The 27,235-nt window shown below is 51.4% G+C and overlaps 1 protein-coding gene across 1 annotated transcript; it reads left to right on the forward strand.

Annotated features, from left to right (window-relative positions):
- Positions 1 to 27,235, forward strand: LOC144120023 (uncharacterized). Its single transcript, XM_077652505.1, has 2 exons — positions 1 to 1,082; positions 27,108 to 27,235. Exons 1-2 carry the CDS (start codon positions 26 to 28, stop codon positions 27,233 to 27,235), a joined length of 1,185 nt encoding a protein of 394 aa, XP_077508631.1. The 5' UTR covers positions 1 to 25.

Below are 27,235 nucleotides of genomic sequence, written 5' to 3' on the forward strand. Positions count from 1 at the left end.
GGCGCTTGCAGGTCGCTAGGGGCGCATGTCGACGTCCTCTCCTGGCCAGGGGAACTCCCCCTGGTCGGCCAGCCTCCCCCCTAACCAACTCCCCCTGGACGCCTTCTTTCGGGGTGGCGTCGGCACTATTCCCGTGGCCTTGGTTCCATCGGATGGTGGCGCCATTCGAATCAATAACCCGGATGCGGTTCAGACTGCGCTACAGGCGATTACGCCTCACTTCTTAAAAATCTGTGATGTCCGGCAGTACGGCAGAGGAGGCGTGGTGTGCAGGTCGGCCGACCAGGCCTGCATCATGGATTTGTTAACGTGTACAGCTTTTGGAAGCCAGTCGGTAAGCGCATTTATACCGCCCCACTTGGCGTGCACTAAAGGGCTGGTGCGAGGGGTTGACCCACGCCTTAACCCTAAGGAAACGCTAGAGGAACTCTCCTCCGCAGGGGTGATTTCTGTACATCGGTGCACTCGGGTCGTTGAGGAAACAAAACTTCCAACTGAAACAGTAATTGCCACCTTTGTGGGTCTCACCTGTCCATCAGAGTTGAAGGTGTGGCCCCTGGTCTTCAGGGTCGATCCGTATTCATCAAGGCCACTTCAATGCCGCAATTGCTGGAGGTTTGGCCACAGCGCCAACGCCTGCAAGTCGAGCTCAAGGTGCAGTGTGTGTGGTGGTAATCATGACCGTGTAGGAAGGTGTTCAAAAGATGAGATGTGTTGCTTGTGCAGCGGTAGTCACTCCGCCACATATTCTAATTGTCCTGCAAGGGCTGAGGAGGTTAAGGTGCTGGAAGTGTTAGAAAAGCGCCGGTGCTCAAGGCGCGAGGCTATGGCTATTGTTAAGGAAAGGACGTACGGGTACTCAAGTGGGGCAGCACGGCAGACGACTGCGGTCGTGGATTCAAGCCTGTCAGATGCGATTGCTGCAGCGGTTGAAAAGGCAATGGCCAAGGTCATGGATCGGCTAGTGACTTCAGTAACAGAGTGCATATCGCAAGTCATGGTGGCGCAAATGACCTCTTCAATAATGACTTCCAATGTTGCGTTGAAGTCATCCGTGGATCCTGCAGTACCTACTGTATTCAGTGCGAAGACGCCTTCCCTTGTTTCTATGCAGCCGCAAAAAGAGCGCACGCCTCCAACTCATGTACCTGAAGTCATGACCGGAGCAATTGATGGGTGTGTTGAGCTGATGGAGCTCGATGCTCGAGCTCAGAAACGTAGCCGGTCTCCTTTGGCCGTTGCTGGTCCGTCTAGCTCCCCTCAATCCAAAACAAAAAAAGAGTAATTCAGGAAAAACTGGTCACCACAGTATTTTGGAAAAGGCAGTTGCTGCTGCAGATCTCTCGACAGAATAGGGTCTCTGAGAGTGCTGCAGTGGAACTGCCGTTCCATTCAATCAGCTTTCACTGATTTAGTAACTCTTTCAAATCTATTTTCTCCTCTGTCATTGCGCTTCAAGAAACCTGGTTGTCGAAAGAGTTTTCATTTCAAATGGAACATTATCGAATTTTTAGAATGGACCGCCCATCAAGGGGGGGCGGTTTGCTTCTGTTGGTTTCATCCAGATTCTGTCACAAGGCACGATTGGTGTTTCAGCGGGTGGACGCTCATTGCGAAATTCAGGCAGTGGATCTTTCAGTTCCTGGTTTCCATCCCATTACTGTCGCAAATGTATATTTTCCATCTGGGGTTCATGACACACGGCCATTAGATTCCTTACTCTCTGTCAGCAGATCACATGTGTTACTTGTTGGGGATTTCAATTCGCATCACTTGACTTGGGGTTATCGAACAGACCAGTGCGGTTTGCGTTTATGGGATTGGGCTTGTGTGAATAACCTAAACTGTCATAACTCGGGTCTTCCGACCTTTCTCCGTGGGCACTCCCGATCAGCATTGGATTTAACGTTTTCAACCCCAGGGGTAGTAGCTTCCTCCTGGACTCCGGTTGACTCTGCAACAAACAGTGACCATTTCCCACTCACTTTTGACATTGTGTGTCCGATGACTTCTATCGGCGGATTCAGTTGCACCCTAGTCGATTACAACAAGTTCAAAAGTTCACTCAGTTCAGAACTACACTCTTTGCCGAATTTGTCTCAGGAGAGCAGGGTGTTAGGCTTATGCTCTGTTTTAGATCGGGTACGGAGGCAATCAGAGTTTACAGTGTGCGACAGCATAGGCACTTCTCAGAGCCCTTGGTGGAATGCAGAATGTTCAAAGGATTATAGGCGGCGCAAGGCAGCCTGGAAGAAACTTATCCATAATCAATGTCCCCGGAATTGGATCGATTACAAGTTTCTTGCAGCTACATTCAAGCGCACAGTCGCTAGGGCAAAAGAAAAATATGATGAAGAGAATTATGACCATTTATCAAAATCTAATAACAGACAAGCCTTGTTTCGCTTTCTGAGGTCAAGGAACAGGCTGCCACCGCCTAACAACATTCCCTCTAATGTGCTGACTCCAGTAGATCTTGCCAGGTCATTAGAGGAAATTGGCAAAGGCTTGGAACACCGTTTTTCGGCTGCGCTCTCTCGCCCACAACTGCTTGGGAATCACTATGATGATTTCCTTAATGTCTCGGTTTCTGAGCTCTCCCAGGTGATAAATCGGTTACCTTCTGCAGCTCCTGGTCCTGACCGTGTCACCTCTGCGATGATTAAAATACTGTTCGACGAATCCCCCAATGCTATATTGGAGCTGGTAAATTACTCTATTAGAACCCCATGGATCCCGGATGTATGGCGTGTTTCCAAAATTATTCCGGTGCTTAAAAAGCCAGGCGAGGGGTTGGTCTTAGACAACATTCGACCAATTTCATTGACATCGAATCTGGTGAAATTGGTTGAACGCGTGCTGTATGGACGAAAAATGCCCATTATTACTGAAAAGGGACTACTTAACCCCTGTCAGATTGGTTTCAAGCCTGGGTGCTCTATATGGTGTGCGCATACTGACCTCGAAAGCCGTGTCCGCCTAGCGCGTCGGCGTCGACAGTATGCTGCGCTGGTAACTCTAGACATCTCGAAAGCATATGACAGTGTCGAACATGGGCCTCTGATGTACAGACTACGTGCTCTGGGCTTGCCAAGTTATTTTGTGGAATGGGTGTCAGCTTTCCTGGCTGACAGAGAATTTTATTGTTGTCAACGCGGAGTTTCTACACGGAAATTTCATCAATCTAGAGGTGTGCCTCAAGGTGCAGTTCTCTCCCCTGTTCTTTTCAACCTCTTACTTAGTTCGATTCCGACTTCCCCTGACGTGATTACGTACGTGTATGCAGACGATATAGCTTTCTTTGCTGCTGCGAGTGATTTACATTCTGTGTATATGGTTTTACAGTCATATTTAAATTCCCTTGACCGATGGTTATCTGAATTACACTTAAGTCTTAATGTAAACAAGTGCGCTTTGCTACCTTTTTCGGTTACTCAACAGGTACACATTTCATTGTCTTATCGTCATCATGTCATTCCTCAGGTATGTTCCCTAAAGTATCTCGGGGTAACTTATGACTCCTCTCTCTCTTGGCGGTCACATATAGATCAGGTTGCTGCGAAAGGGATTCGGGCGGTAGGCCTTCTGCGAAGGATGAGTAGCCCTCGCTGCGGTATGCGCAGACATGCTCTGCTACTGATTTATAAAATGTATATCCGGCCAATCTTGGAATTCGGTTGCGTTTTGTTTTCTGGAGCAGCTGCATACAAACTGCGCCCACTTCTGCTCTTAGAGCGAGAAGCTCTGCGCCTGTGTTTGGGTCTCCCTAAATACGTGGCAAGCAATGTTTTGTATCTGGAAGCGCGGGTGCCGTCTCTTACTGCAAGGTTTCGCCTTTTGACAGTACAAACGTTTTTAATGTTTTGCGACTCGGAGCAGCATGAATCCGAGTTGATCTTTCTAGGGCAGCGAGCGGAGTTCTTGGGTGTCGGATGGTCTCGCCTTCAAACTCCCCAAATCTGTTTCGTTGAATCTTTGCTGGGCCCACTCAACGTGAGAATACCTGAAATTGTCCCAGTGCGGTCCATCCCTGCAAATGTGTCTATCATCTACGATGACATTTATCCGCGTAATGCAAAATTATTGCCTTTCTCATGGTTAAATGGTATGTTGCAGGATTATTTGTCGACCTTCAGCTCACATGTTGCAATTGCGACTGATGACTCGGTGTGTGCAGAAAAGGCAGGTGTAGGTATTTACTCCCAGTCCCTTGACTGGTCTTTTTCTCTCCGTCTCCAAGATTTCACTCCTATCTATCTGGCTGAGTTTCTAGCAGTGATTCTCGCTCTGCGCAAGGTACCAATTTCTTTATCAGCAGTAATAATAATTACGGACTCGTTATTTTTATGCACTTCCCTCTCGGCGTCCACTGAATCGCAGCTTTGTCGGATTCTAAAATTCCTGATCCCTCCACACATCACATCAATTCGATTTCTTTGGGTTCCTGGGCACAGAGGTCTTCTATTAAATGAATCAGCTGATGCTTTAGCGAAGACAGCCCTGAGTGGACCGATTGTTGACCCGCTTCCAAAAACTGCTTACATCACGGCGGCACGCTTTCGACGGTACACTGTAATGAACGAATTGGGCGCATCAGCGCTGACTTCCTTGGACGACTTCCAGCACCTACTGTTCCCATGGAGAAGCTCAGTCTGGCGATCGCGCAATCTTGAAGTTTCCTTCACGAGGCTTCGTTGCCGAGTGCCGCAACTAAATTTTTACCTATACAGGCCTGGTCTGGCGATCTCCCCATTGTGTCCGTATTGTGCGGAGCCGGAAACAATAGAGCACTTTCTTCTTTTTTGCCGTCGCTACTCATCGATTAGGAGGCGACTATTAGAAGTTCCAATACAGAATCTCAGTTTGCGCATGTCTTCTGCGGTTGTTCTGTCTCTTGGCGCTTCTATGCTTGGCCACACCAATGGGAATGTTTGCTCTGCCGTACAAAATTATCTACTAGAATCAAAACGTCTACCTTCATGAGCTTTCGTCCTGCCCATCCCATTATCAGCTTCTGTATTTCGGTTTTTACAACCACTTATAGTTATCCCAACCCCTTCTTTGCCTAAATTTTAGTTTGTATGACCCCTCTAACCTCCTGCAACCACCTCGGCTACGAAAACTGTGCAATCCAAATTTTGGTAGGTCATTCCATGCTTGCCACATGCAAGTGGTCATTTAAATAGTCACCGCCTGGTTATGGCCAATCCCTCTTGTGGGTATGTGCCATTGTGTGAGGTCAACAACAACAACAACAACAACAACTCTGTTTATTTTCCTAATTTTCCCTAATTTACGTGGTTTTATTTGAATATTTGACGACGGCAGCATCTTCAAGGCGGTACTGTCCCTATGGGAAGAGTACGGATGCTCCGGCGCCGGCAAGCCTAAAGGGACCACGCCATTCAAAGGAGGCTGGCTCGGAAGAGGCGGCCATGGTTCCCAAGCTGTGGAGTGACCAGAATATGGAGACGACCACCCGTCAATCGAGACCTCATCACTTAGTGGGGATGAGTCAACGATCGTGGACGGTGACGAGTCAGTGGCCGATATGGCTGACGTGGACAACGACGGCTTCAAGTTGGTGAGTCATCGCGAGCAACGAACGGTAGGGATACCGGTATTGGTTGAGCCCACAGAAAAGGGGGTTGATTTAAGAGAGAAGAATCCCATCTTTCTTTTCGCGGCCACTGAATCACTGCTGGGATCAGCTCCGATTCGAAGTCGGTTCACCATGCACGGGGCTCTTCAGCTGGATGTCTCGACGGAAGAGCAGGTTGACAAGCTCCTACAGAGCTCTCAGATTTTTGGCATCAAAGTTCACGTGCGGTTGCCCCATTCCTACATCAAAAACACCTGTGTTATTAAGGGTGTACCAAAGTGGTATTCAGAACGCGACCTACTTGATTATCCGAAACCACAAGGTGTACTGCTCGTGAAACGACTTGTGCGTCGTGTGGAGTCTCCAGGAAAAGAATGGGCTGCGAAACCTACCAACTCTATCGTGTTGATATTCGCTCCCAACTCAGAGCGCCCCGAAAAAAATTCATCTGGGATTCACAAAACACGCTTTTGCAGACTTCACTGAAGCTCCTTTACGGTGTTTTAGATGCCAACGGTTTGAGCACGTGGCCAAAGATTGCAGAAAGGATCGACGCTGTAAGCGGTGCGGAGGCGACCACGACTTTAAAACCTGCAAGGCAGACTTGGCTTGTGGCAATTGCGGTGGTGATCATCCAGCGAGCTTCGGAGGCTGCCTCTTCGTTTTCAGCGCTCTGCACCGTCGGGTACACTTTATCGCGTGTCCCAAAACCCAACCGACTGTGAGGCCTGTGCCAGCATTAGACGAGTTCCCAGAGTTGGAGTCTGATGTTGTTGCGTTACCCAACAATGTCCCTAAGAGACCTGAGTCCAGCAAGACGCCAAGGTCCAGTGCGTGCGAGTCGGTTGTTCGACCTCCAGAAAAAGTGTCCATGTTCCTGAGCAGCCAGATCACAGCCAGACACCACGGCAAGGGGGACCCTCATATGCACAAGTGACAAAGAAACCAGCTACTGCCGCCAAGATTGTTTTGTTTGGGGCCCTGCGTTCACATGTTCCAGTGATGGCGCCTGGCAACCTGAAGAACTTTCTACGGCTGGTGCTTTCTTTTGAGTCCCTAATTACCACTTTCGCAGCGAACTTCCTTGCGATCTAATATGGATGGTGTTAAGCCTGGTGGATCTCATATGCACCGAAAAGTGCCGTTTATATTGCAGTGGAACTGCCCTGGGATTTTAAGTCGGTTCGCTGAACTAAAACTATTCTTGAAAGAGACTTCAAAGCCGCGGTCCCGGCACGCAGACCTGGGACGCGGGTAGGGAATCCGCCGCAGACTAAGGACAAGTGCTTAGCTTTTTTGCGGCCTCAGCCGCTAGGCGGGTGGCTTGCTGATGGATGGCGGGGCCCTCGCACCGCTGCGAAACATGTTAGGCTTCTGTACTGTTGATGTTCAATCCGACGCCCGGGGAATCGGCGCATTCCCAAACTGTGTGACGAGACTCCCCCTGTCACCACAATTCGCCATGAGGTACGAAATTGAGCTACCGAGTGCTGACGTCACGGCCGCAATTTTAAGTCGGACCAGAAATAAATATCAACCTAATTAGGCGATACTGGTGTCTTTTATGTTGTACTCATCGAGCTCGTTATGAAGTACCATTAGTGAGATTATGACGTCATCAGGTAAATAATTATAAGCAATGAATTTAAGCTTAACTATAAGTAAATATTAACTTCATTAGTCAAGTTTGTTGTGTAGCGAGTTCTACTCATCTAGACGCGTTCAACTATTTAATTTGTTTTAGGATGGCCTCGTTATTACTTAGTATCAGCAAGTAATCATAGTCACGTGGCTAGCTGGTTTTGACGTCACAAAATCAGTGACCTCACCAATCATTCACCAATTCGATGTACTAATGACGTCACCAATCATTCAACAAGTGGGTCGCTATATCGATTTAATATGGGTGGCCGCCGTCTTCAACTCCTCGGCTTCACTCCGAATGAAGGCGGTAGCAGACCCCACGAAATCGAGAACCGTCGTGAAAAAGAGCTAACGCTCTAAAAGCTTTATATATGTTTGGAATATTTTGAACGGAGATCTTTATACTTTGGCTATCTCGGTACTCGACTTTGATTTGCTATTAGTCTCCTAAGGTACTTATCAAGGCAGTGTGATCAGCGAATCGCGAATTGCCGGGGTATTGCCGACCAGCTTTTACCGCTAAATCTTCTCAGTCCGCGGTCCTGAATACGTAAATTTAACACGCGGTGGATAGTACTGAATAGATATTGTCGCTCTGGACTGACGTCCTTTCAGACTTGGATATTACCACTTTCCTTACAGATGTATATTGGTCCTATAAGGCCGCCATAGTTGTACTTTTCAGCAGTTTTGCATCTTTATCTTTTAAACACTGGAAATCAATGCCCACTGAACTGCTGTGGATTCATATAAGTGAAACGTATCTGCTATTATCGCAGGACAGTATCGAGGTTTCTTATATTCTGCGTATACGTTTATCACATTGTTCAAGGTGTAAATAGCCGCCACGGTGGCTGAGTGGTTATGGCGTGGGGCTGCTGGCCCGAAAGACGCGGGTTCGATCCCGGACGCGGTGGTCAAATTTAGATGGAGGCGAAATTCTAGAGGCCCGTGTACTGTGCGTTCTCAGTGCACGTTAAAGAACCCCAGGTGGTCGAAATTCATGGAGCCCTTCACTACGGCATCTCCCATAGCCTGAGTCGCTTTGATACATCAAATCCCCATAAGCCATAAACCATCAAGGTGTAAATATGGGCCACAGCCACACGCCGTTAGGAATGCCAGCCACCTTCGTTGGTCAACGAAAGTCTATGATTCCTCAAACTTTCCAACGATTACCTTAGAGCACACCTTGCGTGATCATAGTATGTTTGCTGATGCAAGGTGAGCTACTCTGGTATCGAGAAATTATTTTGCTCAGCTTATCCCGCTGTCTGCGGTATAGGGAATACATCTTGAACTCTTTTATTACCTGTAAAGTCTATTCAGCACTCAGCGCTAATTTCGCGGTACTGAATGCATCGGAGGCGTTGGAGTGAATTAAAAAAAAAAAACTCATGATGATGACTGCCAGCGCCAAAACCCAGAACATTATTACGGACGGAATGGTGTTCGTACCCTCACGATTCGGCATGATTTACTCCTTCAGTTCAGTAGAACCACAACCCGGTTAAAAAATGACTTGATTCACATGTGGAATAACTCGAGCATTTGCCTGTACTTTAACGCTCGGATAATGATGGGACACCTTCGGCAGCTCCTCGAAAGCTGCCTGCGCAACTCACGCCAGACGTCCGTGAGAAGTTATCGCTCGGAATGTGCATCTTTATATCCTTTGTCTGCACTTTGTTCAATGCTTCTTCTCTTCTGAAAGTCCGGCAGCAAGTACTCATTTTTTCTTATCGCATTTCTATTGCGGCAAGATCAGACTGATTTATGAAGCCTGAAGAGTGAATGAGGTGCATTGTCTTCGCTGTAATTTCTAGAATCGCCTAAATTCCAGCCACAGGGGAGTAACAATCCAAACAGCTGAAATCAGACTCTAAACCATTGAATTTCTCATGCTTGAAGGAAAGCTGAAGCACTTTTCGAAAAAAAAAGAGTTCTCTACGTCATTTTTGAGCTTTCAATCCGCTGAAAAACAATATCTCATTCAAAAACAGCGGAAATAAACGCAAAAAGTTGTTTTTGTTTGGATGAAAACGCGCAGCATCGGCCCAGGGCGCCGAGCCAACGCTGCTCTTGCCCGCGATTGGCCGGGACGGTCGTGACGTCATCCACGAGGATCTCCGGCCGGCACCGACGGCGTTGCTGCGTAGCGCGTTGCTTCAGCTGACTTTTAAAGACTACGTTTTGGAAATTATGGATAATTCAAGCAGTGTTGAACAGTTTGGACTTTCACCATGCATATTCGAGCCATCAGCAGCTTCACAAAACGGCGGAACCAACGACACCGCGGAGTACGCCGGCAGCGAAAGTCAATTCGCGACTTTTTCACGTGTTGGAAATCTCGACTGAATGGAGGGATGGATGACAGCTTATTTTTTGCACCGGAAATGGAGACCGCTTACTACTCCCGACCCCTGCGGGCAGGACTGAAGGCCGGTGGCCGGAGCCTCTGTGACTAAATCCTAACAAAGAGATTTTATCTCTTCGCGGCCTCAGCCGCCAGGCGGATTGACTTGTTTCTACCGAGCGGGTACTTCGCTGCACAGCAGGGGTTCCAGCATTCTCTGCTACCAATATCTTCTTCGACACCAAGATAGTTAGCGCATTTCCATATTCTTTGCTTCCGCGTAACCGTGGAACCGCCGTACTGTCGGAACCTGGACGAGCGCGCGCAAACCTATTCTGAAATCGTCGAGAACTACAGACTAAACAGACAGCTGGTGCCACCGCCGGATAAGAAGCTAAGTAATAGAGAAGCGACGGCATGGCGGCGCCTGCAAGCCGGAAATTTCGTTAACCCAGTATGGGCCTTTTATGTCCTACCAGGGTAACATGAAAACGAAATCTCGAAACGTTGTGTACCGCTGCTGCAGAAAAGCCTGGCCACCAACTTCTTTCCGGCGACAGTTTGTGTGTGTCTTCTGCTCCTGCGTCTTTTTTTCGCTGTTTTCTTTCTCTTGACGAACTTCTTGTAACCCCTGTAAACATGATCTAATTCAGATCATCGGCACGCTTAGACGAGTCGCGCGAGGTAAAGCATTTGTTTGTTCATTTATTTTGAATTACTCGCCTAATTACTCCCGAGTGCCTTTTAGAACTACAAAAGAATGCCAAACTGGATGAGTTGGAGTGGGTGCACTGCTGTAATGGAGCGCGAAGAGACGAGGCCACCGGGAGGAAGCTCCTGTCTGCGCTTTCATTCTTTCGCGTGTTCGGGCTACAGTTCAACCATGAAACTTCTGCACTTACCCCCGTACATTGTTTTTTTTTTTGCATGCTGAATACGCTTTTGAAGAATAATTATGGCGGCGTTTCGGAGCTCACAGTGCTGTTCATCAAATAGAGTGTGCTGTGTGCTGTGAGATATAGTTGCTGCTGTTGCGTATCGAGATAACCAGAAGAATTACTTGTGGGTGACATACGTGTATGCGTAACGCGGCTCGACAACTTTGCCGTTCTGACTCAAGGACAAATTTGCGCGAATTCTGGTGCCATTGTCGATCGCCAGCCATGACCAAGCGCTCATGAATGCAAAGGTTTGCTTTGATCAAGTATACTAGGTTGATATAATCGCTTTTTTGTTCAGTTAGGTGCAGCTGCGTTTGCTGTGCGCTGATGAAAGATTAAGAGGATTGGTTGTGCTGCCATGAGGTGCAAGCAATCAGGAAAAAGCAAAAGGCACACAGTGCATAACGAGCTCAAAAGAGTTCAAGACTGTGTGCCTTAAAGACAATGCTCAAAGTGGCCTTAGTTCAGCATGGATGGGGACCAGCTGGAAAAGGCAAAGAGTTTACAAACATCTAAGAAAGTAATATAACGAAAAGAGAAATATTGCTGCACAGAACTTGTGCACACAGTTTCGGCATGCTGCATACCACAATATTGCCTGGATAACGTGGAAGAGGCTGGGGAGAAAAACCGACGGATTCTACCAAGCTGTGTAATAGCGCTCAGCACACATACGTGCTATTATAATAATATTTATAATAATAATATTATGTGTGTTAATATAAGAGACTGTACTATTATAATAATATAATACATTATAATAATATAATGTGTGCTATTATAAGAGACTGTGCGCATAGCGGGGTAGATGCGATAGGCTTTAGGACATTATTAATACAGAAGGGACGCTACGGTGGAGCAATTGCCGGCAGATAAAGCAAGGCTAACCGCACCTGCAGCATTGAACACCTCAACTCAACTCGCTGTTGGAAAGCAGTGCCATGCCTAAACTGGTTTATATACAGGCTTCAAGAATTACACGTAACGCGCGAACGAGAGAGAGTAAACGGCACTGGCAGAAGATTGCGTTGATCTGTGGTTCGCCAAAGCGCGGGCCGCAGCGAAGCAAGCGCAGCCGGACGGCCGGCCGACTCTCCGTGAATGGCGTCACTTCCGGCAGTTCTCCCTCTCTGCCGTCCCCCCACCCGGCGCTTCCGGAAGCGACGAGGGCGTGCCGGCGGCGGGTTTTTAAGAAGCGATTGCTGCTCTGCGGACAGTCGGGGTAAAATTTACACACATGATTTTCAAGGTCATTTCTTCCCAACCACAGCGTTTCATGCCATTTGGAAACCGTTAGAGCTTCCCTTTAAAGAAATTAAGTTTCGAGCCATTTTTGTTGGATGAACACAAGTCACGCAGGGGCAGATGACATCTCGCGTCTTGTTCTCGGCACCAACATTAGCAAATAAAGAAATACTGCTTTCATTCGTGGCGAACCACCTAGATTTGCTACATGCTTTGTGGACGTTCAGGTTCACGGATTTGCAAGAATGCAGTTTTCAAGGAATGAATACAGCCTTCTCACGATTAGCTCAGGATTATTTCTCTCACGTAGCGGTTGATGACTTTCGCAGTAGGTTTGTTGCTCCTTAATTCAACTGGTATTAAGCAGCAATCCACATGTCTAAAGAACAGAAAGTGAATGTGAGGATGTCAGATGCAGACACAATGTCAACGTGACAAAAAGCCTGTGTCGCCGGTGTCAGCCGTGAGCGAAAAATCTCGTCCTCCTCCTCGCAATGTATGTCATTACCCCAACAGATAGCTAGCGACGGCAGCGCAAGGAATGGAAGGGACGCCTGTTGCATATTTCGGTGGACAACCCGGACCGCGTCGCAAGGGAAGGAAAATGAAATAATAATAATAATAATAATAATAATAATAATTGGTTTTTAGGGGAAAGGAAAGGGCGCAGTATCTGTCTCATATATCGTTGGACACCTGAATCGCGCCGTAAGGGAAGGAAAAAAGGAGGGAGTGAAAGAAGAAAGGAAGAAGAGGTGCCGTAGTGGAGGGCTCCGGAATAATTTCGACCACCTGGGGATCTTTAGTGTGCATTGACATCGCACAGCACACGGGCGCCTTAGCGTTTTTCCTCCATAAAAACGCAGCCGCCGCGGTCGGGTTCGAACCCGGGAACTCCGGATCAGTAGTCGAGCGCTCTAACCACTGAGCCACCGCGGGGGGGGCAAAATTGGTTTTAAGGAAAAGAAGTGGGCCCTGTGTAGCATGTCTCTGTGGACACGCGAACCTCGCAGTAAGGAAAGCAAAATGAAATATAAATTGATCTTTAAGGAAAGGAAGTTACGCGTCTGACATATCTCTAGTTTGGGCGCAGTGGGTCCCTGCGGGCACGCAGGAATCACGTGTGAGCTGCTAAAAACGCAGCGCACATCCGAAGCGCGTTCACCACGAAGCTTGCGGCTTGGTGAACGTTGGTTCAGCGCGGAAGCTATGTTGGCAATCGTGGCGTCGGGTTTCTGGAGAACAATGTGCCGACCAAATAAGACTGCGACTTGAGTCCCGCGCGTTTCAGCAAGGCTGCTGGCATCGTATTTACGTGGTTTGCCGCTCCGCGCGTCCGTTTCACCGTATGTAGCAGAGCGGTTTGTCTAACGGGCAAGGCGTCGCGCCGAACGGGCGATGGCGTTCCGTGGACTCGCTGGCAGTGCTGCAACACGCTGTCGCGTTTCACTCTTGAAGGCGAAGCTTACGCGTCCTACAATTTTTTTTACAGTGCGAATATGCGGCGACGGTGACGAAGAATTTCGCAGTAAACAAAGTGCAGGAAGCTTCGGCCCTTCAGTAATAAGGACACTCGACTGCTGCGCGAGAGTTCACGCGATCAATCCAGTCGGGTGAGGCAGCGTTTTGATAGAGCCGGACCGCAAACGCGCCAGGTTGCTGTGCTATGGGAGTAGACATTATAGACCCCCAGATGATTTAAATTATTCCGGAGCCCTCCACTACGCACCTCTTTCTTCCTTTCTTAGCTCCTCCTTTATCCCTTCCCTTACGGCGCAGTTCGAGTGTCTACCCAGACATTTGAGGAAGTTACTGCGTCATTTCCTTTCTTCAAAAATGCAAATTGTAAATTGATTGAAGGCTAAGGCTTCGCGGCGTTGCGGGGTCTCCCCATGGATGCCACAGACACCGTGAACAAGCGAAGGCCTGTGTTCGGCGGTGACAATGAGCAACGCAGGGCAGGCCGCTGACGCTCACGATCACGGAGACGAACGCCATCCAGAACAAGGTCGTCCAGCACCATTCGGCGAATGCACTCCGAGATCGCTGATCTGCGGGACACGATGAGGTGCCTGACGGTGGCGCTCATCACCACCTCGGAGAACCTCGAGTCCGTCATCGGCACCTTGGACGTGTCGCCGGTGGACCCACGCGTTCTATCCTTGAGGGACGCGATGGCGCTCGCTCACCAGACGCAGAACTCCATGGCGGCTCCCTTCCCGCCTCTGGCCACCCCTGCGCTTCTTGCCGCCATTGCTACACCTGGGGAACCGGCTGTGATGCCCTCTCCCCCTGAAGGTGCTGTTGCGGGCTCACCGCGTACACCTGCAGCCGAGGAGAGCATGTGCACCCCAATGGACGAGTCTGGTCTCCGGAAACGGCGACGCTCAACGGGGTCCGAGGAGGAAAGGGACTCGGAAACCAAAAGGGACATCGCGGTGACCAAGCGGGAAGCCAGAAGCCCCCCCCCCCCCCCCCACCGTCACTGTCCCTCTGACGGTTCCCTCTCCCTCCACACTCGAAGGAGCAGGGCCTTCCCAGCCCGAGCCCCATGAAGCCCACCTCCAGCCTGCTGCTGATGCTGTTGCTGCTGGGGCGACGGCGTCCGGAAGAAAACCGGGTGCAACCTCACCAAATCCCGCCGCACGAGACCAGGCTGCGGCTGGGGCTTCGTCTGCTGGCAGCGAGCGCGCCCAACTCCGCGGCGCGCCGCAGCAATGCGCCACAGACAGCGGCGACGCTGATGCTGGGGCCATCCTGGTCCCGTGGCGCATTATCACTGCCAAGGCGCAGCGGTGTCGGAGAGCTGCTGGAGCCGCGGCTGCCGTGGAGGTCCCGTCCAGCCTGGTGGGGACGGTGCTGTTTCAGCCGGCGAACCGGGGCACCGCCTTCACCTTGGAACGGGGATTGGAACGGGGCTGGGGCGAGGACGGCCGCCCGGCCGTCCTCGCCGTTCGAATAAACATGCGGCGGAATGTGGTGGCAGTGGACGCGGGGAGCAGCAATGCTCTCCAGGCCCTGCTAGCCACAGCCGTCATCTGCTGCGTGCCGGTCTGCGCCAAGGAGCCTCCTCCTCGGAATCAAAACTCCGGCCTGGTTATCGGTGTGGACGGGCGCACGACGGCGGAGGAACTGCTAGCGGCTACGGAGTCAACGGTACCGATGGTGTCGACGACACTGTCGGGCAGCACACTCGCTCTCCGTTTTGCGTTGCCGACATCCCCGGCGTTCATCGCCAACTTCAAACTCAGGCTCGCGGTCCGCCCTTCCCGTCCCCGGCCGCTCCAGTGTGCCAAGTGCGCCAGCCTGCGGCATGCCACTGAGGTGTGTCGTGCTCCTGCCCGATGCACGCGCTGCGGCGGGCCGCACGAGCCTGGTACCTGCGCGAGCAAGCCCCGCTGCATTAACTGCGGGGGGGCGGCATGCAGCCATTGACCCAGCGTACCCGCACTGGAAGCAAGAGCGTCACATGGCCACTTTAATGGCCACATCCATGGCCCCGATGTCCAGGCGGGTTGTCCGAGCCGTCGTACAGGCTGAGACAGCGGCCCCAGCCCAGCAACCACAACAGACGCCGCGCGCGCTTTCTTATGCGCAGGTCGTCAGGGGAACACCCCTGCCGCAGCAGTCACCGAAGCAACGGCAGCGCCGGCAGCGGCAGCGGCGATCCGCTTACCCGGCGTCCCGTACAGCACAGCCCGAGCCTGCGGCCGCTTCTCATGGCCAGCCTCCTGACGCACGGGAGGCGGAGATCGCGCGCCTAAAGCTGGCGTTGCGCGGCCTCAGCGCACTTTTCCCGGAGGGCACCGATGGGCACCGGGCTTGCTTAGAAGCAGCGGGTGCTCCCGCACAGATAAGCCAGCATGATGGCTAGACGCCGGACTCCCTCCCGCATACCATCCATCCTGCAGTAGAACGTGCGCTCACTTGCAGCGCGGTACGCCGAAATGCGAGTTCGCATCGCACATGATTGCGCGGAAGTTATCGCGCTGCAGGAGACGTACGTACGTTCACATGACGGGGACCCCCAGATGCGGCTACCTGGCTACATTGGCTACCACACAGCCACCACGTGCGAGGAACCCACCTGTGCCGCAGTGCCCTGTTGTGTCACATCTCATCGCCCCGGGAAATCAAGGTGCACGATATACGTGCGGCAGGACGTCCAGCACACCCTCGTCGGCTCGGCGGCGCCGACATCTGACGCCCAGGAGTGCGTGGTGGTGACAGTGCGCGTCGGTGGTTTTGCCGCGTCGGTGGCCAGTGTTTATGTGCGTCGAGCTGTCGCGTGGAACGCGCTGTGTTTTCGTGCTGTGTCTTCGTCCTGTGCCCCGCGCCAAATTATCTGTGGTGATTTTAACGCCAACCATAGTGCGTGCGGCAGTGCGCGCCACTCCGGGCGTGGAGACGACCTGCACGACGCAGCAACGCAGCTGGGACTCATCCCCTTGAGCACCGGCGATCCCACCTTTCGACGACGCGGAACAACCGGCTCCTGCATCGACGTTGCCTTCGCATCCAGAGGCATCGAGGCGACATGGCGCCGATCACCATCTCTCAGCTCCGATGCAGCACCGATGGCGTAGAAGTAGAACATCCGCCTTCTGTGGAAGAGGACCGGGGTTCAAATCCTGGTGCCGCGCAATTCTCCACCGTGTTTAAAAAAAAAATCCGCGTGTCGATGGAATTGCATAACCAGGCCTGGAGTGCGGCCTGATCTCGGTGACCAGAACCGACAACGCACTCTCTCACCAGAGCAGGATTTGGCCACCCTGGTGCAGAACTTGGCCGCAACCTTCCATGATCAAACCAATTAACCCTCGGCCCTCTGTCCCCAGCGGCTGCAGAGCAACTGACCACGGCGGCACAGGTCAGACCTGTGACGCAGCGGAGGGTGCTAAGAATCTCTCGCTTCGGACAGGCCGCCATTGGAATCTGAACCTGGCAACGTTTAACGCTAAACTTTAGCTAGTGAGGCTTGCCTAGCAGTGCTGTTTGAGGAACTAGCGGGAATTAAATGGGATGTGATAGGGCTTAGCGAAGTTAGGAGGACAGGTGAGGCGTATACAGTGCTAAAGACGGACACATACTGTGCCATCGCGGGTTAGAGGATAGACGAGAACTAGGTGTGGGATTCCTCATTAATAAGGATATAGCTGGCAACGTAGAGGAGCTCTACAGTATTAACGATAGGGTAGCAGCTATAGTAATTAGGCTGAATAGGAGGTACAAGCTGAAAGTGGTGCAGGCCTACGCACCCACATCCAGCCATGATGACCAGACCCTTGAAAGTTTCTATGAGGACGTAGAATCGGCAATGAGTAAAGTAAAATCGCAGTACACTGTGCTGATCGGCGACTTCAATGCGAAGGTGGGCAAGAAGCAGGTTGACGACCACGCGGAAGGTGACTATGGGATAGGCTCTAGAAATAGCATGGGAGAGCTATTAGTCGAATTCGCGGATATAAATAATTTATGGATCATGAATACCTTCTTCTGCAAACGAGAAAACAGGAAGTGGACCTGGAAGAGCCCCAATGGTGAGATTAAAAATGAAATAGACTTCATACTATGCGCTAAACCTGGCATCATTCAGGATGTGGCCGTCCTCGGAAAGGTGCGTTGTAGTGACCACAGAATGGTAAGGTCTAGAATTAGCTTAGACTTGAAGAGGGAACGGAAGAAGCTATTGAAGAAGAAGACCATTAACGAGTTAGCCGTAAGAGGGAAAGCAAAGGAGTTCAGGATAGCGCTGCAAAACAGATATTCGGCTTTAACTGAGGAAGATGATCTTGATGTTCATTCAATGCACAATAATCTGACATCAATAATTACGGAGTGCGCAGTAGAAGTAGGCGGTAGGACAGTTCGAAAGGATACCGGGAAATTATCTCAGGTGACGAAAGACCTGATTAAGAAGAGCCAAAACATGAGGGCATCTAACCCTACCGATAGAATAGAACTAACAGAGCTATCAAAGTTAATAAATAAGCGCAAGGTAGCCGACATAACGAAGTTTAATATGGAGAGAATCGAGCATGCTATACAGAACGGAGGTAGCCTAAAAACAGTGAAGAGGAAACTAGGCATAGGTAAAAACCAGATGTATGCATTAAGAGACAAGCAGGGCAATGTCATTAGCAATATGGATGATATAGTTAACGTAGCCGAAGAGTTCTACACAGACGTGTACAGTAGCCAATGTAATCAGAGCGTTAATGAGAAAGACAGCAGTGCACAGCAATGCGTCATCCCGCCAGTAACGAAAGATGAAGTAAAGAAAGCCTTAGAAGCAATGAAAAGGGGAAAAACAGCTGGGGAAGATCAGGTAACAGCAGATCTGTTGAACGATGGAGGGGACATCCTGCTAGAAAAACTAGCCACACTGTATACGCAATGCCTTATGACCTCGACTGGGCCAGAAGCTTGGAAGAATGCAAACATTATCTTAATTCTTCAGAAAGGAGACGCCAAAGACTTGAAAAATTACAGGCCGATCAGCTTACTATCCGTTGCCTACAAAGTATTTACTAAGGTAATCGCTAATAGAGTCAGGGCAACGTTAGACTTTAATCAACCAAATGATCAGGCAGGCCTTCGTAAAGGATATTCCACAATAGATCATATTCACACTATCAATCAGGTGATAGAGAAATGCGCAGAATATAACCAACCTCTATATATAGCTTTCATTGATTACGAGAAAGCATTCGACTCAGTGGAAACCTCAGCAGTCATACAGGCATTGCGTAATCAGGGGTAGAAGAGCCTTATGTCAAAATACTGGAAGATATATATAGCAACTGCACAGCTACTATAGTCCTCCATAAAGTCAGCAATAAAATTCCAATAAGGAAGGGCGTCAAGCAAGGAGACACGATCTCGCCAATGCTGTTCACCGCATGTTTACAGGAGGTATTTCGAGGCCTGAATTGGGAACAGTTGGGAATAAGAATAAATGAAGAATACTTAAATAATCTGCGATTTGCTGATGACATTGCCTTGCTGAGTCACTCAGGAGGTGATCTGCAAATCATGATCAATGAGTTAGACAGGCAGAGCAGATTGATGGGTCTAAAAATTAACATGCAGAAAACTAAGGTAATGTTCAACAGCCTAGCAAGGGAACAACAGTTCACAATTGGCAGCGAGACCCTAGAAATTGTGACGGAATACGTCTACTTAGGGCAGGTAGTGGCAGCTTATCCGAATCATGAGAGGGAAATAACTAGAAGGATGAGAATGGGGTGGAGCGCATATGGCAAATTCTCGCAGATCATGAGTGGCAGTTTACCAATTTCCCTCAAGAGGAAAGTGTACAACAGCATAATCTTACCGGTACTCACCTACGAGGCAGAAACGTGGAGGCTAACGAAAAGAGTTCAGCTTAAGTTAAGGACAACGCAGCGAGCCATGGAGAGGAAAATGATAGGTGTAACATTAAGAGATCGGAAGCGGGCAGAGTGGGTGAGGGAACAAACGCGGGTAAACGACATCCTAGTCGAAATCAAGAGAAAGAAATGGGCTTGGACAGGGCATGAAATGCGAAGGCAAGATAACCGCTGGTCCTTAAGGGATAACGAAGTGGATTCCAAGAGAAAGTGAGCGGAGCAGGGGGCGGAAGAAGGTTGGGTAAGCGGATGAGATTAAGAAGTTTGCAGGCAAAGGGTGAATGCAGCTGGCAAAGGATAGGGTTAATTGGAGAGACATGGGAGAGGCATTTGCCCTACAGTGGGTGTAGTAAGGCTGATGATGATGATGACCATCTCTCTGGGGCTCGGATCATTACTCCATCCTAACCGAACCCACTGCGTTGGAGGCGCGCCCCAAACGTGCCTGCTCTATTACCAACTGGAGTGGGTTCAGGCGGGCGGTCGTCGAGGCGGCGGCCACTGGCGCAGATTTCTTTTCAAGCCTAGTCCGAAGCGCTTTCGCAGCCACCCAACGAGCAGAGGTAAGGGCAGGGCAGCCCACACCTGATATGAAGCTGCTCAATCTGCGCGAGAAGGGGCATCGCGCAGAGCGACAGGCGCGACGGGCTTACAGAGCCGCCGACTGGACTGTTTACAACCGCTTGGACGCGGCAGCGTGCCGCCACGCCAACCAGCTATACCGCCGGCAGTGGGCTTCACTATGCCAAAGGATGGAGGAAGATGTCAGCTCGTAGAGGCTGTTTGACACCCAGCGGCGCATCACTGAACGACAGGCGAACCGTCAACCGCTGGTCGCCCTCGAAATTTCCAGCGGGCTCAGCTTTGAACAGTTGGCAGAGCGGTTTGCCGATAGATTCGCGCCGCCCAGCCCCGCAAACGCAGCTAACATAGCTGCTCCTGAGAGCCCCAGAAACGACGCCAGTCCCTCGCCCGTCGTCTCGGAAAGTCCATATGATGCGCCGTTCACCGCGGCGTAACTGAACAATGCGCTGCAGCGCTGCCGCCGCTCGGCGCCCGGACCGGACGGGGTGACATACCAGATGCTGCGAAACCTGGATGCGCAGCAACGACAGATCCTCCTGCAGCAGATCAACCTGGTGTGGGAACGCGGGGAGCTACCGGAGGATTGGCGAACCGGGTCGTTTGTCCCATCCGAAAGGCAGGGCGCCCACCTACGGAGCTGGGCGGATACCGGCGAGTGGCATTAACATTGGCGGCAGGTAAGCTCATGGCGTTGCAGCGTCTGAACGAGCGGGCTGCGAGGCTGATTTGTTTGACAAGCGGCAGACGGGTTTCCGTGGGTACGGTGCACGGCTGATTCTATATCGGACGTTGTAAAAGCGCTGGAGCATGCCAGGGCTTCAGGCCAGGTTGCGCTGCTGCTACTACTGGACGTATCGGGCGCTTTTGACAACGTTCACCGCGCACCAATTCTCGCGGTGCTTAAGGGGGTTGGTGTGAGCGGGCGCCTTTTGCGATACGTTCATGGCTTCCTGATCGGGCGCACCATGCGCGTACGAGTAGGGTGTAAGCTCTCCAAGCCTCGCCCGGTCTACATGGGCGTGCCGCAGGGCTCTGTCCTATCACCATTTCTGTTTAATGTGGCCATGTAGGTGGTGCCGACCTATCTCTCCAGGAGTGGCCGACACCATGTGTACATGTCCATATATGCAGGCGACATAGCTCTGTGGTGCCGGGGACCTCCGGGCGAGGCGTTCCGAGTGCGGGGGTGCCTTCAGGGAGCCCTGACCGCAATCGATGCCAGCTTGGGCGGCCTTGGTCTGTCGCTGAGCGCGGAAAAACCGGTGGCCATGGCTTGCGTTTCGCGCTCGCGCGCGCACCTTGCGCCACTGTCACTGGACGGGACTCCGATTCCTTGGCGTAAATCGGTGCGGTACCTTGGCCTGGACATCGACTGGCGCCTTTCCTTCTGCCCCGCGGCGACCTAGGCTTGTCTGCAGATGAAGAGGATCACCGCCGCCGTGCAGAATCACATCGCTCGAGGCCAGGGCATCTCCCAGCAAGCCGCGCTGCGTCTATGCAATGCCGCAGCTTTGGGGGCGGTGCTCTATGCGCTGCCGCTCGTCACGGTGCGCAAGCCGTGCTGGAAGAAGCTCGAGCTTCAGCACCGCAAGTCACTGCGCGTGTGCCTAGGCCTGCCCAAAAACTCGCAGTGCGCCGCAACGTTGGCCGAGGCAGGAGCGTGGCCCCTTGAGCTCCAAGCAGCGCGCAGGGCACTGAATCACATCGACCGCCTTCACCGCGCACCGGACGGCGGCTCGCTGCTGCAGCGTATGCGCTGGGCGCGGCGCGGCGCTGCTCGAGTATGAAAAATTGACACAAGGCCCACCCCCTACGGCTCCTGCGCGCCCTGGCCTGCTGCCTCGGAGGTACAGCGAGAGATCGTCGGCATTGCGGGAAAGCGAACCACACCCTTCTGTGCTGTGCAGCAGCTGGCCAGAGCCGTCATACACGAGGAGCTCCCGGACCATCTCCTCATGTACACCGACGGCTCAGTGACCCTGTGACAGCTGCTCCCTTGCTGCGGCGGCCACTATCCCAGCCCTGCAACTGCACAGCCAGCAGCACGCAGCATTCCCGGGCTCCTCCACCACGGCGGAGTTGATGGGGATCCGGCTCGGGCTGGACCTGCTGCTCACCCTCGGCCCTCCGCCGCCCAGGAGTGCTCTGCTGTGCGACTGCGGCGCCGCCCTCAGCCGCCTGCAATATAACGTCCGCGGTACCCCACTAGTGCGGGAAATTCGCTCGCGCAGAGAGGTTGTGCCGTGCTTGCACAGTGGGTGCCCGGTCACTGCGGCATCGCAGGCAACGAAGAAGCTGACGACCTCGCGACCGCTGCACACCAACTACCTGCCAGCGATCTGCCCCTTGCGCTGGAGGACGTGCGTGCGGCGATCCATGACCATCTCCGAAAGCAGCATCCCGACCCACGCATCGCAGGAGGTGAGCGCATCGACAGTGTCACCGGCTGTCGAGCACTTACACGGTCACAACGTGCAGTGACCCTCCGCGCGCGCATTGGCTGCGTGTGGCCCGGGGAACGACAGGCGTGTCACGGAATCGCGACGAGTGATGTGTGTGACGGATGCGGTGCAGTGGAAACACTAGAACACCTGCTCCTTCACTGTGCAGCGTTCGCCGATGCTCGTCGCTATATGCTCGCGGCCTATAGGGCGCAAGGCATACTACCAGACTCCATCAAGACGCTATTGTGGCCGCAGGGCAGTGCGCGCACTCGTGAGCGAACTTTGGTTAGCCTCTGTGCATTCCCTGAACACACGGGCTTGACGTCTCGTCTGTTCTCCGTCAGGTAGTTACACGCAGTGACCGAACGCTCCGCGAGTTCTACCTTGAACGATTAATAACTGGACGCCCCACTCCAGTTGTAACCAACACAGTGCTGCGCGCATGTGTGATTGAATTCCTCTAAAATGAACTAATCACGCGCACAACCTTGACACATTTCTTATTGTGTAAATAGTTTGTACATATTACTTCTCCCCCTATCCTGACTTCCTGTCCCCTCACCTCTTTCATTTCATTTCTCCATTCTGCCTGCTATCCTTTATTTCCGCTGCCCCAGCTCAGGTGCTTCAGTATCGATGGCAGATGCCGGGGCTAGCAGAAATCTTTTCCTTCCTTTTTGCTTCTATTTTTAATAAAACCACTACCACCACCAATTGATTGTAGGGTTAAGGAAATGGCGCAGTATCTCATATCTCGGCGGACACCTATGCGGCGCAGTAAGGGAAAAAATAAAGGAGGAACTGACTGAAGAAAGGAGGAAAGAGGTGCCCTATTGGAGGGCTCCGGAATAATTTCGGCCACCTTGGAATCTTTCGCGCACTGAATAATTTTTGTTTTCATTTTTCCGTGTTCTTGTAGGATAATGGAAATGATAATTTATAGGAAAGAGATGTCGCCAGTGTTCTGTGCGATTAAAGGTCCACAGCTGGTCTAAATTATTCAGGAGCCCTCTAATACGGCAACTCTTTGTTTTGTTCTTTCAGTACAACTTTCTTCCTTTCTCTTATGGTGCGGTTGGCGTGTGCGCCGAGATTACACAATTCTTGCACCATTTCCTTTCCTGAAACAACCTATTTTTAATAATAATAATAATATTAAATGGTTTTGGGAAAAGAACTGGCGCAGTATGAGTCTCATATATCGGCGAACACCTGAACCACGCCGTAAGGGAAGGGATAAAGGAGGAAGTGAAAGAAGAAAGGAAGGATTAGAGGTGCCGTAGTGGAGGGCTCCGAAATAATTTAGAACGCCTGGGAATCTTTAACGTGCACTGACATCGCACAGCACACGGGAGCCTTAGCGTTTTGCCTCCATAAAACCTATTTTTCAAAGGGCAATTTTCATTGTACAGCACAAGGCTGTTCCTTTTTTTTTGCTGTGCGTCCACAACAAGGCGGAGCAAAATGAAGAGTAACTGTAATGCCTGCGCTTGGGTTAAATCTCAGACTCTAATTTGTCACATTGATGAAAACTTCGATGCAACGGAATCAGTACAGAATCAGCGCTGAAATCAAGCAAGAGTTCCACTTAGACTTTGAATTGGTTGAGGAGAAGCCTCTTACTGGACAGCTGATTTTTTGTGCGCTGCTTGCATTAGCTAGCGGAACCTAATCAAGTAAGCACTGGCTCCATTTGCGGTACGGTAGCCGTGCCCTCTACGACACGAGCTTGCTCATGTTGATGTTCGGCACTACTCGGTTTTGTAAGTAATTGTCTCGCCCCGGTGTAATATGTGCTCCCAAGTACCATTATTTACACACATTGATTGCTGGTGTGAAGGTCAAACTTTCCTTTTTGTATTTATTAAGCGTATGTAGCTATGGCTAGCCAGCCCGTCTTCATATAAATTCACCTTGCAAGTGAAAAACTTTTATTGTACATTTGCGTAGTTCGGCGGCAGCAGGATCCGCGTCGTCTTCATATCAGGCGATCCCGGATCCCGTCTTCGCAAGGTCGGGCCTTCATTCCAGGGCTCCGCTGAGCCGCGCTGCCTCGTAAGCGTGCTGCACCAGGGTCCTTTGGACCGTGAGCTCGCTGCTGACGAGCCGTCTCTCCCATTGCTCCGCACTTGTGTGTTTGTGTTGGTGGAATTTTATGTACCACATCGCACTCCCATGTGATGTGGTACAGCGTTGGTACCGCCCCGCACCACGGGCATGTGGCTCTGTATTGTGTCGGAAACATCTTGTTTAGTATGTGTAAATTTGGAAAAATACCCGTCTGCAGTCTGCGCCACCCGGTAGCCTCTTCCTTTGTTAGTGCCTTGTGTGGCGGAGGATATTTATACCTTAAGCCCCTGTATAGGGCCTGGTGCTCTGCATACCCCCCGTCGCAGGCTCGGGCGCACAAGTCGTCCGGTAATCCCGCTCGGAAACTGATCGCTCGAGCATGGCCGTCCGCTCTTTCATTTCCCTTAATACCTGCATGTCCGGGTATCCAAACCAGGCTGTGTATGTGTTTTGTGTCCGAGACACGCGCTTTTCTGAGTATGTTCATGGCTGCGGCACCTATCCTTCCCCTAGTGTAGTTCCTACATGCCTCTTTAGAGTCTAAGTATGTTTAAAGATTTGTTTCCCTGGGAGCCGCAAGCGACCGCTAGAGCTATGGCAACCTCCTCGGCTTCTGTTGCGTCCGCAGCCTCTGCCGCTGCACAGGTGATCAGTTCTCCCTGGTGGTCGACTACTACAGCCGCGGCCGTGCGCTTCCTATCCACCAGGTACAGCGCCGCGTCCGTGAAGACCGTGTTTTCCAGATTGGCTAAGCCTCGCTCGATATACTCGGCTCTTGCTTTCCGTCTTCCTTCGTGCAGGTTCGGATCCATGTTCCTGGGCAGGGGTGCGACCCGAATGGCTTTTCTAATTCCATCCGGGACGTCCCTGTACCTGTCAAGGCGCTCTTGTGTTTCCACCCCTATTCTTTTCAGCAGTTCCCGGCCTGTTGGCGTGCCTCGGAGTCTCGTATACTGTGCCCTGATTTGGGCCTCCCTCAGCTCTTGGAAGGTGTTACTAATCCCTAGCTTCAGTAGTTTCTCGTTCGGTGTGTTCCTAGGTAGATGCAGGGCGGTCTTATATGCCTTCCTTAATATTACATCTATCTGTTCCATGTCGGCTTTGGTTGGTATCTGGTAGGGCAGTGAATAGGTGACTCGGCTGACTATCAGGCTGCTCACGAGTCTGAGCGTGTCTTCCTCTTTCATGCCGTACCGCCTATGCGAGACTCTGCTGATCATTCTTCCTACCTGCTCTGCTGCTTTACTTATTATGCTGATGGTGTGGCTGCATTTCCTGCTTCTTTGCAGCCACATACCTAGCACCCTTATCATGTCTTTCTCTGGGATCCTCTGCCCTTCCAGGTAGACTTCCAGCTCCGCTTTAGTGGGATGTCTTCCGACTCTCAGCAGCTCCGATTTCTCGGTTGAGCATCTGAGGCCTCTTTCTCTGGTGTACTTCTCCACGCACGCGGCTGCTTCCTGTAGTCTGTCCTCCTTCTCCCGCAAAGAGCCCTGGGTGACCCACACCGTGACATCGTCGGCATACATCGCGTGTTTTATCCCAGGTATCCTCTCGAGTTGCCACGCAAGCCCGATCATCGCAACGTTGAATAATATCGGTGAGATGACCGATCCCTGGGGATTGCCCTTGCATGGTGTGCCGAAAGGGTCGCTACTAAGGTCTCCAAGCCCGACTGTCGCAGTTCTATCGCTTAAGAAGGCCCTGACATAATTATGGACTCTTCTTCCGCAGTTGGTGTTATTGATTCCCTCCATGATGGCGTTGTGGCTGACGTTGTCGAAGGCCCCCTTTATATCGAGGGCCATGACCACGTTTTCCCCTGCTTTTGGCATCGTGGCTAGAACCTCCTCCTTAAGCTGTATTAGGATGTCTTGGGTGGACAGGTTCGCTCTAAAACCGTACATGCTATCCGGGTATAACCTTCCTCCTTCCAGATGTGTTTGAATCCTTTTGGTGATTATCCTCTCGTAGAGCTTACCTAGACATGATGTTAAGGAAATGGGTCTGAGGTTTTCGATCGATAGCTTTTTGCCTGGCTTTGGTATCATAACCACCATTGCGTGCTTCCACTCTGCCGGAACCGTGCCGGATTGCCAAAGCTTATTGAAGTGCACCACTAGTTGGTCTATGGCGTTGTCGCTGAGATTCCTGATTAGTGAGTTGCTGATTTTGTCTGCTCCCATTGCCGTGTTCTTTGTGGCCGCTCTTACCGCCTCGATTACCTCTTCCTTGGTGATAGGCCTGTCCATGTTTAGATTCTCTTCACCTTTATACTCTTCCTTGTAGCTTTCTATCTGATCCTTCCCGTAGCATTTTATCCTAACTTCCTCTAGCAGCTGTTCCTGGGTGCCATCATATTGATGTACCAGTCTCTGTAGCGACTTGCTGCCTTCGGTTTTGCTTTGGGTTGGGTCCATGAGGGCTCGGAGAATCTGCCACGTCCTAGCCGTGCCTAGCGTGCCATTCAGCGAATTACTGAACCACTGCCAGCCCTGCCTTGCCAGTTGTATTGCATATTGCTCTGCTTTTTCAGTTATCTCAGCGATTTTCCTTTTAAGCTTTCGGTTTAGCTTCTGCCTTTTCCAGCGCTTGGTAAGCCCTCGTCTTGCCTCCCATAGCCCGATGAGCTTTTTATCTACTTCCGGTGTTTGCTCTGTTCTATCCACAGCTTTCGTGTATCCCTCCTGGATTTGCCGAAGCTTTTGACTCCACTCCTCTACGGATTCGATTTCGCCCTCCAGCTGCGTGCATTGCACCCTGAAAGCGTCCCAATCCGTGATTTGTGCCGTGCCAATCTTCCTTTTGACCCCCTCGGCCACTATGCAGGTTCTGACTATGTAGTGGTCGCTACCCAGGGTCTCGAGAAGGTTTTCCCATTCTACCTGCTTGTTGCCTCTTACGAAGGTGAGGTCCGGGCTCGTATCTGGGCTCCCGCTGTTGCCTTGTCTGGTTAG

The sequence above is a fragment of the Amblyomma americanum genome, chromosome 2 (assembly GCF_052857255.1).
Source record: "Amblyomma americanum isolate KBUSLIRL-KWMA chromosome 2, ASM5285725v1, whole genome shotgun sequence".
Classification (NCBI taxonomy): domain Eukaryota; kingdom Metazoa; phylum Arthropoda; class Arachnida; order Ixodida; family Ixodidae; genus Amblyomma; species Amblyomma americanum.

Excerpts from the sequence above, each read along its gene's own strand:
- LOC144120023 (XM_077652505.1), top strand. The coding sequence starts at position 26 with ATGTCGACGTCCTCTCCTGGCCAGGGGAACTCCCCCTGGTCGGCCAGC. Across the intron at positions 1,083-27,107 it reads TGCAGTACCTACTGTATTCA|GTTCTGACTATGTAGTGGTC; the intron begins GTGCGAAGACGC and ends GCCACTATGCAG.